Source organism: Vulpes vulpes, chromosome 1, assembly GCF_048418805.1.
Source record: "Vulpes vulpes isolate BD-2025 chromosome 1, VulVul3, whole genome shotgun sequence".
NCBI classification, from domain to species: Eukaryota; Metazoa; Chordata; class Mammalia; order Carnivora; family Canidae; genus Vulpes; species Vulpes vulpes.
Genome location: NC_132780.1, coordinates 128,976,664 through 128,996,427, shown reverse-complemented (window position 1 = coordinate 128,996,427; position 19,764 = coordinate 128,976,664). Strand labels below are relative to the sequence as shown.

At 39.2% G+C, this 19,764-nt stretch overlaps 1 protein-coding gene across 1 annotated transcript in view; it reads left to right on the top strand.

The window, feature by feature from the left end:
• The first annotated feature begins 206 nt into the window (after positions 1 to 206).
• ENPP3 (ectonucleotide pyrophosphatase/phosphodiesterase 3) overlaps positions 207 to 19,764 on the top strand; it is an 84,660-nt gene continuing 65,102 nt past the window's right edge. Inside the window, exons 1-7 of the mRNA XM_025990642.2 lie at positions 207 to 284; positions 4,051 to 4,126; positions 10,062 to 10,184; positions 10,675 to 10,800; positions 12,975 to 13,035; positions 13,720 to 13,817; positions 19,565 to 19,644. Coding sequence (XP_025846427.1) covers positions 207 to 284; positions 4,051 to 4,126; positions 10,062 to 10,184; positions 10,675 to 10,800; positions 12,975 to 13,035; positions 13,720 to 13,817; positions 19,565 to 19,644 — 642 coding nt within the window. The remainder of the gene's footprint in view (positions 285 to 4,050; positions 4,127 to 10,061; positions 10,185 to 10,674; positions 10,801 to 12,974; positions 13,036 to 13,719; positions 13,818 to 19,564; positions 19,645 to 19,764) is intronic.

The following is a 19,764-nucleotide window of genomic DNA, read 5'->3' as shown; positions in this document are numbered from 1 at the left end:
CAGGTGTCCCATGAACTTTTATCTCTTGACACTGTTTGTTATTACAACTTTCTTCCTCTCCTTTCATTGTCCAATCACTGAAGAGGTATAATCTCTCCAAACATTTGAAAGTTAGTCACAGCCGTGTAACTCATTCAGTTTTTCTTTGCTGGACTAGAAAAAGGAAGGAGTACTACTGTCTTCTAGTAAAACGGGTTTATACAATAATGGAGTCTATGCTGGTTTTACCAATGGAAGAAACTGTTAAGAGGAACACTGCTACGAAATATAAAATAATCTGTATCGTAAGTACAGTTTTTCATTTTAATCTTTGTAGCTTTATGACAAATGTTAAATGTATGACTCCCCATTTCCATTTGTGTTGCTATTTAAGTGTAAAGTTTTAAGTGCATGCATTTAGTTTTATCCCCTCTGACAACCCTGATGCCGAATTAATATTTTAATCATGTTTTGCCTAAAAAAAATGTGAGTAACAAACTAATATTTGATCAATCTAAAAAGTTGGGATCTGTGGTAAAACACTTTATAGCATTGACTTTAGCATGATTATAATCACCCCCTTCCAAGACACCATTTTACTGCATGAATATTTTTAAGACCAGAGAGTGAGAAATTAAAATCACTGTATCTTATATTCTTATGTTGGACTATAGCTTTTATCTTAGATTACTTCATTTCTTTTTATTATTTTATTTTATTTTAGATTACTTCACTTCTAAAGATGGTTTCACCATTCAACCACTCCGTTTTCCTGCTTGTTTTTACTGTCCTGAATCACCTTGAAAGTCAGTCCTTCTCTTCTGTCCTGCTGCATCTATAACAGTAATACTAATGTATATTATTATTATTATTTTCTCTTGAATTCTCTCCCCTTGCTTCCATGATGGTATTGGCATCCTAATTTTTATAACTTCTGTTTATCTGCATTCTTGGCTGATTTATCTTCTCATTGCACATTGCACATGGTATTTCAACTGAACCCTGTCTAAAGATCTTTTCTTTAGGCAATCTCATCTTTTTGATCTTAAAAGTGACATTGTCAACCAAGAATTTCAAGTAAGCCAGTAGGTCTGACTTCATGGTGAGTTTCTGCCACACAATTGTTTTTTTTTCAAGATTTTATTTATTCATGAGACGTGCTTGCTTGGGCAGCACATATATTCATGAGAGACGCAGAGAGAGAGAGAGGCAGAGACATAGGCAGAGGGAGAAGCTGACTCCCAGGACCCCAGGATCACGATCTGAGCCAATTACAGTCAGTCACTGAGCCACCTAGGTGCTCCCTCTGCCACACAATTTCAAATGCCTTCTTACTGGCTCCTCATCGAGTATCTTAAGGCAAAACCATAATTTCTCATACCTATCCTGCCATAATTTTCTCCCAAATTCCCTACTTTAGTTAAAGTCACCATCATTTTGTCACTCAAGCATTGTTTCTAGAAGTAAATGAAATAATGTAAGCATTGAGCCCAGGAACTAGGGCAAAGTAAATTGTCATGATATTCTATTTATTAAATATCCTTCTGGGAACTTTGGAATGCTCTTTTAACTTCTATGCTATTTGTTATATTTATCCCCTTATCTTATGAATTCAAGACATTATAACTCCTTGAAAGCAAAATTTTGTACAACATTTATTTTTCTTCCTTGTATCCTTCTAATGGTTTACTGGTATGTATAAGAGAAGCTGAGGCAGTCCCGGTGGCTCAGCGGTTTAGCGCGGACTTCAGCCCAGGATCAAGTCCCGCCGGCTCCCAGCAGAGAGAGAGAGAGAGAGAGGCAGAGACACAGGCAGAGGGAGAAGCAGGCTCTATGCAGGGAGCCCGACATGGGACTCGATGCTGGGTCTCCAGGATCATGCCCTGGGCCAAAGGCAGCGCTAAACCACTGAGCCACCCGGGCTGCCCTTAACAAAAGTTTCATTTAAAAAACTTTAAATGTATCTGCTGTGTCTTTAGCACTCTTCATTCACCCATCTAAGGCCAAATATTGGATTTTCAGAGGTTTTTGGAGTTGAGTCCTCCCCTCTCCACTTTTTTTTTTTTTAATTTATTTATAGTCACAGAGAGAGAGAGAGAGAGAGAGAGGCAGAGACACAGGCAGAGGGAGAAGCAGGCTCCATGCACCGGGAGCCCGACGTGGGATTCGATCCCGGGTCTCCAGGATCGCGCCCTGGGCCAAAGGCAGGCGCCAAACCGCTGCGTCACCCAGGGATCCCCCCTCTCCACTTTTTAAGATACATATGTACCTCAATATCAAGAAGCTGATTCAGAATTACATATTTAGAGGAAATGATTATGTGAGATTAAAAATGAACCTTCTCGAGGAACTTATAGAATAATGCAGGGATCAAGCCAAAAATATATGGAACAAGTAGAGTCATGAAGAAACAGACACTGAGATTTAACAGGAGAATGTCCTAGAATAGCCTGATACCACCTAGATGCTGTTTATTTTTCGATCAAATTTGAATGGCAAAAGGACCAAAGATAAAAATGTAAAATCAAAAATACCAATTTGTAAATCTATGATGCATGAGGTTTGTTGTAGTACTATTCCCCAGTGTTTCACTGCTTTGTATTCCTAGTCTTGGTCACCTGTGGCTTTTGAGCATCATAACAAGGGACTAAGTGGTAGCAATGCTGCTTAATAACTGTTTACATTCACTTTTCCCTCTCCATTCTCTCCACTGAATGCATGCCTGTTGGAAGATCACTCAAACGTGGGCTAACTTTCAGACTTCATAAAAGAATTGTTATTATACTATTCTAATGTATTTTCCCAATTGTTGAATCGACTTCTATAGTAAAAGTTATAGGTTTATTTTCCAGTTGATTTTCAGAATGAAAACAAACACAATGCTTATGTAGATCTTTATTATCTAAGCAGATTTTGATGCTTTTTTATGAAAGAGATTTTTTTAAAAACAAAGGTTATAAGTGTTGTAAAATACATTTTTAAGGATTTGTGTGTCTGTTGCATTCATATTTTATGGTTATACATTATTCAAGCTCTATCATCTAGCATACTTACTTTGGACTCACTGGGTAGGGAAAAAGTGGGAAGAATTCTCTAAGTATATTTTAGTTTGGGACGCCTGGGTGGCTGAGCTCAGGTCGTGATCCTGGAGACCCGGGATCGAGTCCCACATTGGGCTCCCTGCAGGCAGCCTGCTTCTCCCTCTACCTGTGTCTCTGCCTCTCTCTGTGTCTCTCATGAATAAATAAATAAAATCTTTAAAAATTTATATCTTAGTTTAATTCCAGACATCGCATAAAGTCCACTATACCGTAGAGCCTTGTCAGCAGTAGTGATAATGAAAGACACACACAATCTTTGGTCACAGAGCTTCCACGTCATTTGTCCGAGCTGTAGATCAAAGTGGATCATTTGCCAGTGAATTATTTGGACACTATATTTTTACATGTGCTAAGCATTTCCATTTCCATCCATAAGACAGAGATAGGAGGGAGGGGGAACCTCTGTTCCCTAAGAGTGAGGTGTTAAAGATTTCATAGTTCAGGAATGCTTTTAGGTAAATGATCTTGAAACAAGTATCTAGTTAAGAATGGGAAATGGGCAAAGGTAAATGACTCCGATTGTTTCATTCATACTTTAAATAAATTTGGGGTTAAACTAACCAGGACCCATGTATTTGAATTTGAAGATCTATAATAAATATTACTTTAAAATTCTTCCCAAAGCTTTCTTATTTTCAGGCATTTTTTTAAAAAGTACATTTCTCGGGATCCCTGGGCGATCCTGGAGACCCAGGATCGAATCCCACGTCGGGCTCCCAGTGCATGGAGCCTGCTTCTCCCTCTGCCTATGTCTCTGCCTCTCTCTCTCCCTCTCTCTGTGACTATCATAAATAAATAAAAATAAAAAAAATAAAAAGTACATTTCTCTATCATTGTTGGATCTGGTGTTATGCATAATTAGCAAGCTGTGTGCCTTTAATTTTCACTGAGAGGGAGGGAGGGAGGGATCTTTGTTCCTTTTTATGTTTTTAAAAAATTGTAAAAGGTCACTTCTTTTTTTTTGTACTAGGTTCTTCTTGCTTTGTTGGTGATTGTGTCACTTGGATTGGGCCTGGGGCTTGGACTCAGGAGACAAGAAGAGCAAGGTATACTCCTTAGTGTTTTCTCAACACAGTTTCTTATTTCTCCTTTCTTCTTACCTTTACCCCTTGAAACCTGTCTCTCCTCCTGAGCCCACTGTCTCCAGCATGGAGCACTCTCCTCCTAGGCTTCTCGTCCTACCACACCACACTAATTAGGAGCCCATGTGTGTGGTAAGCATTATCCAGTCATTTTGGACTTTAGTCTTTTGCCCTCACCCCCTGTTCCTTTGAGATTCATATCATTCCTGTTTGTTCCCTGTATTTGTCCTTACCTTTGTAGAGGACTTTGATAACTGGATCAAAGGCTTCTTCTGTCTTGGCACCTACTCTACTCATTCCTTTCTGCTGATAAACTTGGTGAACTTGGTCTTGAAAGTCTTGGTTGCTTACCTCCCAGGACCTCCTGCAATGATGTTAGTACTGCTCCCTCCCTGAAATTTCGCTATTTCTTGGCCAGGCAGTGCTCCATTCTTGAAGTGTAGTGCAGAGTAAATACTTCATGTTGATTTATTTATTTTTCCTTATAAGAAGCAAAAAGAAATGGGAGATTGATTTTTATCAGAATATCAAACCCCCAAGCTGCCATATCCATTCAGTATGTACAGTTAACAACCATTTACAAGTGACTATATGAAAAGCATTTTCTATATCTTGTGAAGCATTGCTTTGGTACTTTTTTACAAAGGGGAAGTATGAAGTTGAATATTAGATAATTTATTCGCCTTTTTAATCTGGCTGGTGAATTTCTGATTTGACTCTCTTTGGGAAGGTCTTGTTGCTTCTTTGTTAGGGGGACTCTTGGTGAGATTAACAGACAAATTTACAGTTATGTTTTCCCTTAAGAATTAACAAACCCCAGGGCAGTCTGGGTGGCTCAGCGGTTTAGCACCGCCTTCAGCCCAGGGCGTGATCCTGGAGACCCTGGGATCAAGTCCCACCTCAGGTTCCCTGAATGGAACCAGCTTCTCCCTCTGCCTGTGTCTCTGCCTCTCTCTGTCTCTCTCACGAATAAATAAATAAAATCTTAAAAAAAAAAAAAGAATTAACAAACACCTAATTAACACCTAAGTGGCTGGGCGGTTGAGGGTCTGCCTCCAGCTCAGGGTGTGATCCCAGGGTCCGGGATTGAGTCCTGTATCGGGCTCCCTGCATGGAACCTGCTTCTCCTTCTGCCTGTGTCTCTGCCTCTCTATCTGTGTTTCTCTCATGAATGAATAACGTCTTTAAAAAAAAAGAATTGACAAACTTTCAGTACATCCATTGTAACATGGAAACTGGAAAGGTGGACTTTACTTGGACAATTACTGTCTTTTTTGGGGTCACTTGGCTGTTGTGTTTCTGAACTACTGTACCAGTCCTAGATCTAACAAATGTAGGTGGGCTACTTTGGTCATTTTATCCTGGTGTTAGTATGCACAGGTGTGCCTCACTTCTTGGTTCTTTTTTTTTTTTAAAAGATTATATTTAATCGAGAGAGAGAGAGAGAGAGAGAGAGAGAGAGAGAGAAGCAGAGACACAGGCAGAGGGAGAAGCAGGCTCCACGCAGGGAGCCTGATGTGGGACTCAATCCCGGTTCTCCAGGATCACGCCCTGGGCTGAAGGTGGCGCTAAACCGCTGAGCCACCTGGGCTGCCCTTCTTGGTTCTTTTATAGCCAATTCACATAAATTAATTGCAAGAGACATACACTAATCTTTGAACACAATCTCCAATTATTTTGGCTTTTTCCTTTCCTTACATTAGTACACCTACTGGCTAATTTCCCAGTGTCATTGTTCCTTTTTCTTGTCCTTTCATCTCAGTCTATAAGTCCTTGTGTGACATCACTCCCTCCACCTCCCATCCTGGGCTTTGGTATTTAACTCCAGCTCCTCCTTTACCAGAGTTGTTAAAATGTTCATCCCCTCATTCTTCCACAACTGATTCCTAATCCCTAACCCTGGGCCATTTTTACCATTTTCCACTCCAATTAGCTCTAGTGTGAGTTCTTAAACAGGTTTTTCTGGTTTGAGTTTGTATGTGTTCTTATAAATTTATCCCTTAATGTGCGTGTTGTTTTTACTCATTCTTCAACAATTTGGCACTAACTATATGCTATGTACTATTCTAATTGCTGGGAATATAGTGGTGAAGAAAATAGACTCATCCTTCAGAGAATTTACAGTCTAGCATGGAAGATAGACAATAAAAATATAAATAAACCAAATATATATAATATGATCAGGAAAATGCTAAGGGGTAAGTGAAACTGAAGAGGAGATTATAAGATATACAGTGGGATGGGGGATGTATGTGAAATAATCTTTGTAAAGGGCTAAAAGTGAGGGAGAAATAGGGATATTTGGGGGAAGAACATTCCAGGAAAGAGAAAGCAAGTGCAAAGGCTTAAGGCAGAAGCTTGCCTGGCAAGTTCATTTAAAGAATAACGAGGTTGGTGAACTAGAAGAGAAGAGGGAGGGAAGTCATAAAATGAGTCAACCAAAAGACCTAAAAGAAGCCAAGTCAATCAGGTTGTTCAGTCAAATCTGGCTGTAGACTTTCATTCTGAGAGTGATGGGAAGTGATTGGAGGTTTTGAGTAGAGAAATGACATGCCCTGGTTTGCTTTACAACACACTCATTCAGACTGTTGTGTTATGAATAAATGGCAGGGTGCAATGAGATGCAGAGACACCAATTAGGAAATTATTACAATAATCCACACAAGCTCTATGTCTTGAATTAGGGTGGTAACATTGTTGCTGATGAAAAGTATTTGGATCCTGGTTATCTTTTGATGTGGTATATAGATTTTACTGACAGAGTGGATATGGAGAAAGAGAGAAGTCAAGAATGACTTCAAAATCTTTGGTATGAACATCTGAAATACAGAATTTCTGCAAGTGAGATGGGGAACACTAGAAGAAGCTGGTTTGGGGAGAATGATCAGAAGCTCATTTCGGACATGTTAAATTTGAGATATCTATGAAATGTCTAACTGGAAAAGCCAGAAGATAGCTGATTATATGAGGCTGGCTTTCCAAGGGAAGTACAAATGGGCATGCAATATGGTGGTTATCAGTATCATACATATGTGGATTTACAGCAATGTGACTGGAACACACTAGCCTTAAAAAATTGGTATGATGAGGGGGAAGAACCATGGATGAAGTCTAGGAAGAATTGGTCAGGGATGTGGGAGGAAAGCCAGGTGGTTGTTGTCCTGCCTGGAAGCCAGGTGCAGAAAATGTTTCAAAGTAGGAGAGTGGACATACAAATGTAAAAGCCATCTGTGGGATCCCTGGGTGGTGCAGCGGTTTAGTGCCTGCCTTTGGCCCAGGGCACGATCCTGGAGATCCGGGATCGAATCCCACGTCGGGCTCCCGGTGCATGGAGCCTGTTTCTCCCTCTGCCTATGTCTCTGTCTCTGTCTCTCTCTCTGTGACTATCATAAAAAAAAACCTTAAAAAAAATAAAAGCCATCGGTATAAATGGTATATTAGCTTTTTTGGTTACTTTTTAACCAAATGTTTCTTAAGATCCATATAAATTGTTACACGTACATCTATTCTTATGCATCTATCTACTTATTACTTAGCATGTATCGCAATATGCTATCTGACCTGTGCCCTCCCTCAGTGCTGGATACTCAGGTTGACTTTTGTCCCTTTACACTACATAAATCCTGCAGGTTCCCTTATGGACCTAGGGGAGATTGCTTCATCATCAACCCAGGAATAGAATTCCTGGGTCTTAGGGTCTGTATTTTCGCTTGGGTGAGTAACCCCAGATTGATTTCTCGAATAGCTGCCACAGCCTTCTCTGTCTCTACCATGCATCCCCAGCAATCCTTGGCATTATCTGGCTCTCATTTTGGGCAGTGTAAATGTAGGTATAGAGTGTTATCTTTTATATTTAACTGTTGTTTATACCCTGCTGCTCCAAATTGTGTTGGTTACTCTCTCTCAATTTGACATATGGTTGGTGTTCCCCTAGACCCTTCATTGAATTGGATCTCATATTTATTTGATCTCTTTGTTTTTCATTTTGCTAAAAAACATACTTTAGTAGCTTCTTAAAATAGGATACATACAAGCTATAACTTGAGTACTCATCTTTGTCATAAGAACCTAACACTTAATAATTTGGCTAGATACTGAATTCCAGATGAACATAATTTTCCTCTAGAAATATGAAGACATTGCTTTCTTATCTTCTAGCTTTCAGTGCTGTGTTTAAGAAACTTGATACCATTCTGACTTGTGATGTTTTATAGATTGCTCATGATCTTTCTCTGGGAACTTTCTTTTTTTTTTTAAGATTTTATTTATTTTTTCATGAAAGACACAGAGAGGCAGAGACACAGGCAGAGGGAGAAGCAAGCTCCATGCAGGGAGCCCAATGTGGGACTCTATCCCGGGACTCTGGGATCAGGCCCCGAGCCAAAGGCAGATGCCTAACTGCTGAGCCACTCAGGCGGCCCTACTATCTTCCTTTTTTTTTTTTTTTTTTCACTTCGAAGCAAGCTTTAGTAAGACCAGACTGTTGACATTTTAGGAACTTAATGGCAAAGTGCAGGCACTAAAAATAATTTACATTCTCTGATTATATATGTCAGATCCTTAAATATATATACATTTTTTATAATAAATTTATTTTTTATTGGTGTTCAATTTGCCAACATACAGAATAACACCCAGTGCTCATCCCGTCAAGTGTCCACCTCAGTGCACGTCACCCATTCCCCTCCAACACCCACCCTCCTCCCCTTCCACCACCCCTAGTTCGTTTCCCAGAGTTAGGAGTCATTATGTTCCGTCTCCCTTCCTGATATTTCCCAACATTTCTTTTCCCTTCCTTTATATTCCCTTTCACTATTTTTTATATTCCCCAAATGAGTGAGAACATACACTGTTTGTCCTTCTCCGATTGACTTATTTCACTCAGCATAATACCCTCCATCCAGTTCCATCCACGTTGAAGCAAATGGTGGGTATTTGTCGTTTCTAATGGCTGAGTAATATTCCATTGTATACATAGACCACATCTTCTTTATCCATTCATCTTTCGATGGACACTGAGGCTCCTTCCACAGTTTGGCTATTGTGGACATTGCTGCTAGAAACATCGGGGTGCAGGTGTCTCGGCGTTTCATTGCATCTGAATCTTTGGGGTAAATCCCCAACAGTGCAATTGCTGGGTCGTAGGGCAGGTCTATTTTTAACTCTTTGAGGAACCTCCACACAGTTTTCCAGAGTGGCTGCACCAGTTCACATTCCCACCAACAGTGCAGGAGGGTTCTGCCTGTCCCTCTGATCTTCCCTTAATGGTGCCTGGTGTTTTTGCATCTGGGACCTCTCTAGAGTCCTGGGGAAAAAATCACTTATTACTTACCACTTCACACTGATGAATCATACAGCACAATTCAAAAGTATCTATTTGTCTGACCTGGTCTGTGCTAGGTACCTCTTCTGTATGCTTCTACCATCTAGTTCCGAGATATCAGAGAACTTCTTTTATTTTTTTTAAGACTTATTTACTTATTTATTTATTTTTTATTTTAAAGATTTTATTTATTTATTTATGAGAGAAAGAGAGAGAGAGGCAGAGACACAGGGAGAGGGAGAAGCAGGCTCCATGCAGGGAGCCTGACATGGGACTCGATCCCAGAACCCCAGGATCATGCCCTGGGTTGAAGGTGGCCCTAAACCACTGAGCCACCCTTGATGCCCCTTCTTATTTTAGAGAGAGTGAGCATGGGAAGGAAGGGCAGAGGGAGAGGGAGAGAATCTCAAGCAGACTCCCTGTTGAGTGTGGAGCCTGATGCCAGGCTCCACCAAATGACCCTGAGATCATGACCTGATCTGTAATCAAGAGTAAAATGGTCAACTGACTGGGGTACCCAGATGTCCCTCATATAACTTTTAAGCACTGGTTTCCTTATTTCCTCCACTCCCGCAGGCAGTTGCAGGAAGAAATGTTTTGATTCTTCATTCAGAGGATTGGAGAACTGCCGGTGTGATATGGAATGCAAGCAGAGAGGCGACTGCTGTTGGGATTTTGAAGACACTTGTGTGGAATCCAGTATGGGTTCTGAGGATAAGTTCATTATAGCTTGTTGGTTTTGCTGACATTAACACATGTCCAAATGCTTACCATACACCTCATGTATTGCTTTGCTAGGGCTGCCAGGACATAAAAAGTGAGGGGCTTATGTAACAGAAATCCATGTTCTCAGTTCTAGAGGCGAGAAATCCAAGATGCAAGTTTAATCAGGGCTAGTTTCTTTCTAAGGGTTGTGAGGGAAATCCCTTCTTTGCCCTTCTCCTAGCTTCTTGTGGGTTACAAGTCATTGGAAATGGTTGGCTTTTGGCAGCATAACCCCAGATTCTGCTTTTGTCTTCACAGAGAGTTTTCTTATGTCATCACAGTCTTTCCTGTGTGTCTGGGGGGTTCGTGTCCAAATTTCCCCTTTTTATAAGAATATCAGTTACCCTGGATAGGGACCACTCTAATGCTATTGGATACTTAACAGTAAGTTAAATGCTGGGAACTGAATCGTGTGATTTTACAGCTCGAATATGGACATGCAATAGATTTCGTTGTGGGGAGACCAGACTAGAGTCCAGCCTCTGCTCTTGTTCGGATGATTGTCTGCAGAGGAAAGACTGCTGTACTGACTATAAGAGTGTCTGCCAAGGTAAGCAGAGGAAGTTGACCCATTTACCTCTGTGTGTTCAGTGACTCCAGAGCTGGCATAAATTAAAACAAATGAGAGTTTCTTGACCTACTCTGTCAGAGTAGGTCTCTTCTGTGTAGAAGAAATGGCAATGTGTTTACTATGGGAAGAAATGTAGCTCATGCACCACACAGAGAGGGAACTAATAGCATAGATACTATGAAAAGAAGAGAAAGATTAAAGTTCCATATTGGTTGTTGAGGCATTCTCCAGACCAATGACTATGCTGGAAATATCTGTGGTTTGAGATAGCGGATGGCAGATCCTAAAGTTAAAATATGACTGAAGTGGTTATCCGGTCCTTCTATCAGTCTGTTAAACCAAAGTTACTGTTGAAATGACTGGTGTCCTGAATGTTTAAATTACTGACTAAGGACCTTCAGAGAGTTAATGCAGAACCAAGATTAGGATGTGATTATTCAACTCCTGGTTCCAACCCTAAGTGAGTTACTGTAGATTTTTTTTTTTTTTAGATTTTTTTTTTAGAAAGTGCCAATCCTCTGAACATCTAATGAAATTTATGAAAAATGTGTATAAACACAAAGCAACACAATTGCTTCAAGCTATCAACCCCCTTTTCATAATGCCATATCCAGGAAAGGTTTACTAATTTAAAATTTTAATAATTCTAGACAAAAAAAGATTAAGTTGAACTTGATTTTTTTAATAGTAGGAAAATGTTATGGTAGAAACATTAACTATAAACTCTTTGTAGAAAATAGATTTCACACCAATGGATGAATCCATTTTTATTACAAAATATAATTGAAAATCAACTAAAAGAGCAATCAAAAAGGAAAAATAAATGCCTGAAATGTTAACTTATTTTTCAAATAATTATTGTTGGACATTTACTATTTCATCATTAAAAATTCTGCTACCTTCAGGAAGGCAAGCATAATTTCTTGTAAGTTCACTGACCACAGTGCCTCTGACCATTCTATTTTCCTATCTTCTACCTTAAAGTTATAACTCTCAATTTTCTATGTCAAGACTCATCCTTATAAGGCTCATATGGTCAAATTTCCCACTGAATCCATTGCACATTGCTGGAATTTAATAGAAACAACAGGAATTGTTATAAGCAGTTTTGACACTTACCACCACCACTTACTGGGTACTTTGATGGAATTAATTTTACCATTTCAGTTTATTTTTCAAAATAAATGTAAATGTTTTCTCTAAGGATTTAACACTTTGTTTAAAGATGTTACATGATTTTTTGCCAAAATTAAAACTTCAGATAGTAGTTTGAAGGTATTTGAATAATTTTTTAAAAGCTTTTATTTATTCATGAGAGAGAGAGACACACACACACAGAGGCAGAGACACAGGCAGAGGGAGAAGCAGGCTCCATGCAGGGAGCCTGATGTGGGACTCAATCTCTGGTCTCCAGGATCACACCCTGGGCCAAAGGCAGGCGCTAAACCACTGAATCACCCAGGGATTCCCATCATTTGAGTACTTTTTGTACAAGAAACCAGATAGTCACTTTTACATTTTAAAAATCTAACATACATAAAGGAGAAAATTGTATGATGATTTCCCTATATGTCCAGCACCTATCTTCAGCAATTATCAACTCCTGGCCAGTCTAGGTTATTCAACTCCTGGTTCCAACTCTCCTCTTGGCAAAATATAATTTTCAAAAACAAAAATATGACTCCCATATAAGTGTAACATGAACATATTAAAGAGTAATTAGGTCATTCCTGAGATAACCACCTGGAATGTGCAGCAGGCTCAAAGAGAATGAAAGAGACTATGTATACAACTGAAAGAATGTTGGAATGAAATCATAAATATTGTAACTACTGGTGGAACAGAAAGGATTTGCATTTCTCAGTGATGTTGCTATTACTTTTCTACCAATTAACTGCTACTGTTACTATGTTATAAAATGAATAGTAAGGCATAAGCTAGATAAAGGTATATACTCCCAGGTAATTACATAATCCATATGTGGGCTGGGAATGAATATATTGCTCTTAATAAGTTCTGGAAGAATTTAGTCATTGGAAAAGTCTATGTTCAAAGTAGTAGTTTGGAACAAAGTAGTTTGGAAAAATCATGTTCATTGAACATATTTCTTTTCTGTGGTGCAATTGTCTAAGGATTATGATCTTGTTTTTCAGGAGAAACACCATGGGTGAAAGAAGAGTGTGGCACAGCCCAGCAGTCTGAGTGTCCAGAAGGGTGAGAAAACAGGGAGTGTTAATCCTCCATTAACAAATAGCTGAGAAGCAGGGTGGAGTTCTCTCCACTTTATATATATATATACATTTTTTTCTTATTTTAGTTTTTTATTGGAGTTCAATTTGCCAACATAAAGCATAACACCCAGTGCTCATCCCAACAAGTGCCCCCCTCAGTGCCTGTCACCCCGTCACCCCCACCTCCCGCCCACCTCCCTTTCCACTACCCTTTGTTCATTTCCCAGAGTTAGGAGTCTCTCATGTTCTGTCTCCCTTTCTGATATTTCCCACTCATTTTTTCTCCTTTCACCTTTATTCCCTTTCACTATTTTTTATATTCCCCTAATGAATGAGACCATATAATGTTTGTCTTTTCCGATTGACTTATTTCACTCAGCATAATACCCTCCAGCTCCATCCACATCGAAGCAAATGGTGGGTATTTGTCATTTCTAATGGCTGAGTAATATTCCATTGTATATATAAGCCACATCTTCTTTATCCATTCATCTTTTGATGGACATTCATCTTTTGATGCACATCTTTTGATGTGGTTTCCAGGATTGTTTTCTTGCTGTACTTTCTAAGTATTTTCTGATTTAGGGAATTGTAACTACTAGAGGAAAATATCTTTATTGTTTTGACAATCAAAATAACAGACTAATATTTTGTTTTCCATTTTCAGATTTGAACTGCCACCAGTTATTTTGTTCTCCATGGATGGATTTAGAGCTGAATATTTGCAGACATGGGATGCCCTCATACCTAATATTAATAAACTGAGTAAGTCTTCCAAAACCACAGGCACACAAAGATTAAGGACACCTATTTAGCCAATCTGTAGATGGGTATCTTTCTTCCTGACCTTCCATATTAGTAGTTTGCCCTCTCCCAGGTCCTCCAAAAATCCTGAGGACTTTACCAATTGTGATACCTATTTCCATACTTTTTTGGTAGCAGGGTTCATCTTTTTGATTGTTTATTGTGATTTGTTTTGTATTTAAATATTATTTCCATCCTGTGGAAATCTGCTCACATACACTGTCTTGAAAGTGGTGTTTGTCTGACTTGAATTCTGGGTTGTAGCAAAAAGAATGTACCAGCAAGGACAGGATTCCTGAAGGAGACTGAGTGGCAAAACAGACTGCAAAAAGTCCATCTGGTATCTATGTCTGGTTTTGCAATTAAACTGCATGGAACCTGTCTCCACTGCTTATTATTAGCTGGAGACCTTGGGCAAGCCGACCTCACCTACTGTTGCCCATTCTCTTCAGTTGTAAAATAGTCCCTTCCTATCTGATAGGAATATTATGAGAACATAAATGTAATACACACTGAATGATTTTAAGCTATTATTATTATTATTATTGATTTTATTATCATGTTTATCAGGATGTTACACTTCTATTTAGGACACTTGGCCTTCATACACTTTTATAAAGTTAATTGAAAAAGAAATTAAATACCTAAGGACGTAGAGCCAAGATGTATCAGAGCATAGTTAGAACCAGAGGGTTGGCTCCAGGGTCTATATTCTTTACTGCCCTACAATGCTTTCTTTTTTCCCCTTCTGCCTGGACCTCTTGACTTCTCAGATTTACTGGTGTGCTTTTTATTTTTTTCAAAAATTGCTAAAAAAATACCTGTTTGAGCCTAAGTAACTCATTTCCCTTGTCTGGGTCTTAATTTCCTCATTTGTAAAATGAGAGGATTAGCTCTAATGATTTCTACTGTTTATTCCAGCTCTAAAATCCCATGACTATAGAAAGATGGACTGTGTCCCCCTCTAACACAAGGTGCCATTTATCCTGTATTTTATTAATGTGTGTCCAGTGATATCTCCTTTTCCTCTCACTATCTGTGGCATATCCTTTGCAAAAACAGTGAGAGTTTGGGGTTCTGACAGAATTGATTCCAAATTCAGGACATGTCATTGAAGCACTGAGTTACTTTGGCCAGTTTCTATTTCCTTATCTGCATTTTCTTTGGTAATCTGGGTATCAAGTTCTGTATCTGAAAGGGAATTTAGCTAGCCAGGCTGAACTGAACCCCACTTGAAGTGGAATTATTTGATTTGCTCATCCCACCCAGAGTTGGAAATGACACCAGCGAAATATTGGGCTATTGAGAGTTTTCCCTTTCTAAGGTTTAATGTGTATTTTTTAAGTCACACAGACAATACTTTGATCCTTTATTTTATTTTTTTAAGATTTATTTATTTATTCCGAGAGAGAGAGAGAGAGGAGAGAGAGAGGGGCAGAGACACAGACAGAGGGAAAAGCAGTCTCCATGCAGGAAGCCTGACATGGGACTTGATCCCCGGTCTCCAGGATCATGCCCTAGGCTGCAGGCGGCACTAAACTGCTGCACCACCGGGGCTGCCCTACTTTGATTCTTTAATGTGTAGACTAATCACTAATTATGTCTATGAAGCAAAATGGGCTGTTTGTTTTCAGGAGGTCTGATTAAGAGTAGATGTGACAAGGCTTAGGATTAGGACCTCCTGGGAAGAGTAGGCTTGAGGTGAGGTATGTGACCACAGGCATTACTTACTTTAGGGAAGACTAGAGCCTCCTGTTCCTTTATCCCATCAAGCTACCTGGGTTGGGTAACTGTGATAGTGGTCACAGAAACTGAGAATGAACTAATACCACAGTACTGTGAGTCATATCTCTGATGGTTAAAAGGACTCAGACTCAACTCTAGTGAGCAAGTTAGGTTTTTGTCTTATCTGAGTGCGGGTGGAAGCAGAAAAAAAGGGGTCAGGCCCAAGAACAGGAAACTGTCAGGTAAGAAAGAAGTGATTTGGCTTGAACTACAAGTCATGTTACCTGGAAAGTTGGGTGGGAAACTGAGGGTAAAGTAAGACTAGTAGTACAGGTGTATTTGGCAGGCAACATTTGCAGACTTTTAAAGATTAGACTTAGCAAGGTTTGCATTAATGAACAATAGAACTCTTAGATTCTCCACAGCGGATGCCACTTGCTGTCTGCTTCCTCCTTCTTAATTTTATTGTGGTAAAAACACTTTACATGAGACCTAAACACTTAATAGACTTTTAAGTGTATAATGCAATATCATTATCTCCAGACCCAATATTTTACAGCAGGTCTCTAGAATTTATTCATTTCATGTAAATGAAATTTTATACCCATGGATGAGCAGATCTCTATCTTCTCCCTACAGAACCTCGCAACCACCATTGTATTCTTTGCTCTGATGAGTTTGAATCTTTTATATGTCTCATATAAGTGTAATTGTGTAGTATTTGTCTTTCTGTGACAGGGTTATTTTATTTAATATCCTCAAGGTTCATCCATATGGTTGCATTTTGTAGGAGTTCCTTCTTTTAAAAGAATTATTTTTTAACAAGTATATATATATATATTTTTATTGGGGTTCAATTTGCCAACATATAGTATAACACCCAGGACTCATCCCGTCAAGTGCCTCCTTCAGTGCTCGTCACCCAGTCACCCCATCCCCCTTTCCACTACACCTTGTTCGTTTCCCAGAGTTAGGAGTCTTTCATATATTGTCACCCTTTCTGATTTTTGCCACTTATTTTCTCTCCTTTACCCTATAATCCCTTTCACTATTTTTTATATGCCCCAAAAGAAGGAGATCATATAATGCTTGTCCTTCTCCGACTGACTTACTTGACTCAGCATAATACCCTCCAGTTCCATCCACATTGAAACAAATGGTGGGTATTTTTTGTTTCTAATGGCTGAGAAATATTCCATTGCATGCATAGACCACATATTCTTTATCCATTCATCTTATTATTTTTTATTTAAATTTATTTTTTATTGGTGTTCAATTGGTGTTCTATGTTTGACAACATAGAATAACAACCAGTGCTCAGCCCGTCAAGTGCCCACCTCAGTGCCCATCACCCAGTCACCCCCACCCCCCCGCCCACCTCTCCTTCCACCTCCCCCTAGTTCATTTCCCAGAGTTAGGAGTCTTTATGTTCTGTCTCCCTTTCTGATATTTCCTACCCATTTCTTCTCCCTTCCCGTCTATTTTTTTTGTCCCATTCTGTAGGCTGCCTTTTCATTTTTTAAATAATAAATTTATTTTTTATTGGTGTTCAATTTGCAAACATACAGAATAAAACCCACTGCTCATCCCGTCAAGTGCCCCCCTCAGTGCCTGTCATCCATTAACCCCCAGTCCCCCCCCCCTTTCGACCACCCTTTTCACGAACAGTGGACACTGTTCGTTTCCCAGAAAAAGGTGTCTCTCATGTTCTGTCTCCTCTGATATATCCCACTCATATTTTTCTCCTTTCCCCTTTATTCCCTTTCACTATTATTTATATTCCCCAAATGAATGAGACCATATAATGATTGTCCTTCTCTGATTGACTTATTTCACTCAGCATAATACCCTCCAGTTCCTTCCACGCTGAAGCAAATGGTGGGTATTTGTCATTTCTAATGGCTGAGTAATATTCCATTGTATACATATACCAAATCTTCTTTATCCATTCATCTTTCAGTGGACACTGAGGCTCCTGCCACTGTTTGGCTATTGGGGACATTGCTGCTAGAAACATCAGGGTGCAGGTGTCCCAGCATTTCACTGCATCTGTATCTTTGGGGTAAATCCCCAGCAGTCCAATTGCTGGGCTGTAGGGCAGGTCTATTTGGAACTCTTTGAGGAACCTCCACACAGTTTTACAGAGTGGCTGCACCAGTTCACATTCCCACCAACAGTGCAAGAGGGATCCTCTTTCTCCACATCCTCTCCAACATTTGTGGTTTCCTGCCTGGTTAATTTTCCCCATTCTCACTGGTGTGAGGTGGTATCTCATTGTGGTTTTGATTTGTATTTCCCTGAAGGCAAGTGATGCAGAGCATTATCTCAGTTTCTGGTCCTCTGTCCCTTTCGGGGCCCTCAGGAACCCCAATTAAAGTAGATTTTTCTGTCTGAGGCGGTCATTTATTTCCCTTAACTTATCCTCATGATCTTTTAATTGTTTTTCTCCTTTTTCATCAGTTTCCTTCCTTGCCATTCACTTGTCTTCTATGGCACTCACTCGTTCTTTTACCTCGTTAACCCTCTTCTTTAGGACCTCCAGTTTGGATTGCATCTCATTTATTCTGCATCTCATTTATTCTCATAATTCTGCCTGATTAGATCTAAATTATGCAGTCATGAAGTCTTTGAATCCATTATGCTTTTTTCTAGAGCCACCAGTAGCTTTATAATTTTGCTTCTGAATTGGCTTTCTAACATTGAATTGTAATCCAGATTCTGTAACTCTGTGGGATAGAGTACTGTTTCTGATTCTTTCTTTTGTGGTTTTTCCTTCTAGTCATTTTGCTCAGTGCAGAGTGGCCAAAAACAAGTTGTACTGGAAAAAGGAGAAAAGAGAGAGAAAAAAAAAAACAAAAGAAAATAAACCAAGCTGACTTTATATTTCTGTTTATTTTTTGTTTTTTCACCTTACTTAAATTCTTTCATTGTATAAGTAAAGTTGGTCTCACTTTGTTTGTTTATCATATGACTTCTTAATAATAATAAATGTGTCTTTCTCTGATTAAGGATGAGATATATTTATTGGTAGTATTGACTAAAAAAGAAAAAGTCATGTTAATTTTTAATTATACTTAGGAATATAAGTACCGGACAGGCCTCACACTTAGGTATGTCAGTACCACGTGAGAATATTGCCACAGGTGGAAACTTTACTGAAAATACTAAGTAGTAAACTTAGCTCATTTTGTAAATGTTACTACGTGAGATGGGCTTATGCTCTCATTCAAGTCAAATTCCTTTTCAGTTACCTAGATAGTTGTGTTGACTTTTTTTCTTTTGGATACTATCATATGAGAACTCTTAGCTGGGATTCAAATGTGATATAGAACTTCTCATCACCATAATGACCAGACCTGGGTCAGAAAGAGAGAAGCAGCAAAAACAAAGGTGGTGGCAGTCTATAATTTAGGGTATGCTTAGCTTAGAGTTCAGCAAGCTGTGGCCCAGGGACAAAATGTGGCCTACTTTGTGTATGTGTGGCCTACTAAATCTAAGAATTGTTTACATTCTTAAATGGTTAGGGAAAAAAAGAAGAGAATATTTTGTGACGTACAAATTATGTGAAATTGAAATTTCAACATCCATAAATAAAACTTTTATTGGAGGACAGCCATTCTCATTTGTTCACATAGTGTCTATGGATGCTTTGGGACCTCAACAGATGATAGATGAGTTGAGCTGTTACAACGGAGACCATTTGGATTTACAAAGCCTAACATATTTGTTACCTGGCCTTTACAGAAAAATTAGACCCTTGATTTGGCTCGCTTCTCTACTCAAAACTGACTTTCAGATGGAGGAATTGTGGGCATCAGGATTTCAACCTCTTTTCCATCCTTATTCCACTCTTTAGTTAGTATTTAATTTCTCTGGAAAATTTTTAGGTTTAAGTTATCATTTATAAAGAAAACTTATGGGAAAAAAAAAAGAAAACTTATGGGAAAACAATCAACATAATTTCTCACTGTGCTTTGTTGCAGAAACATGTGGAATTCATTCAAAATACATGAGAGCTGTCTATCCAACCAAAACCTTCCCAAATCATTATAGTATTGTCACGGTAAGTGCTTGGCCCAGTAGCAAGACTGACAGGCCATCGACAGGCAACTGCCTGTGACAGACATGCTGAGGCAGGAAGTGGCTGAACTCCATGCCACACACTTCAGGAGCACATGTGGTG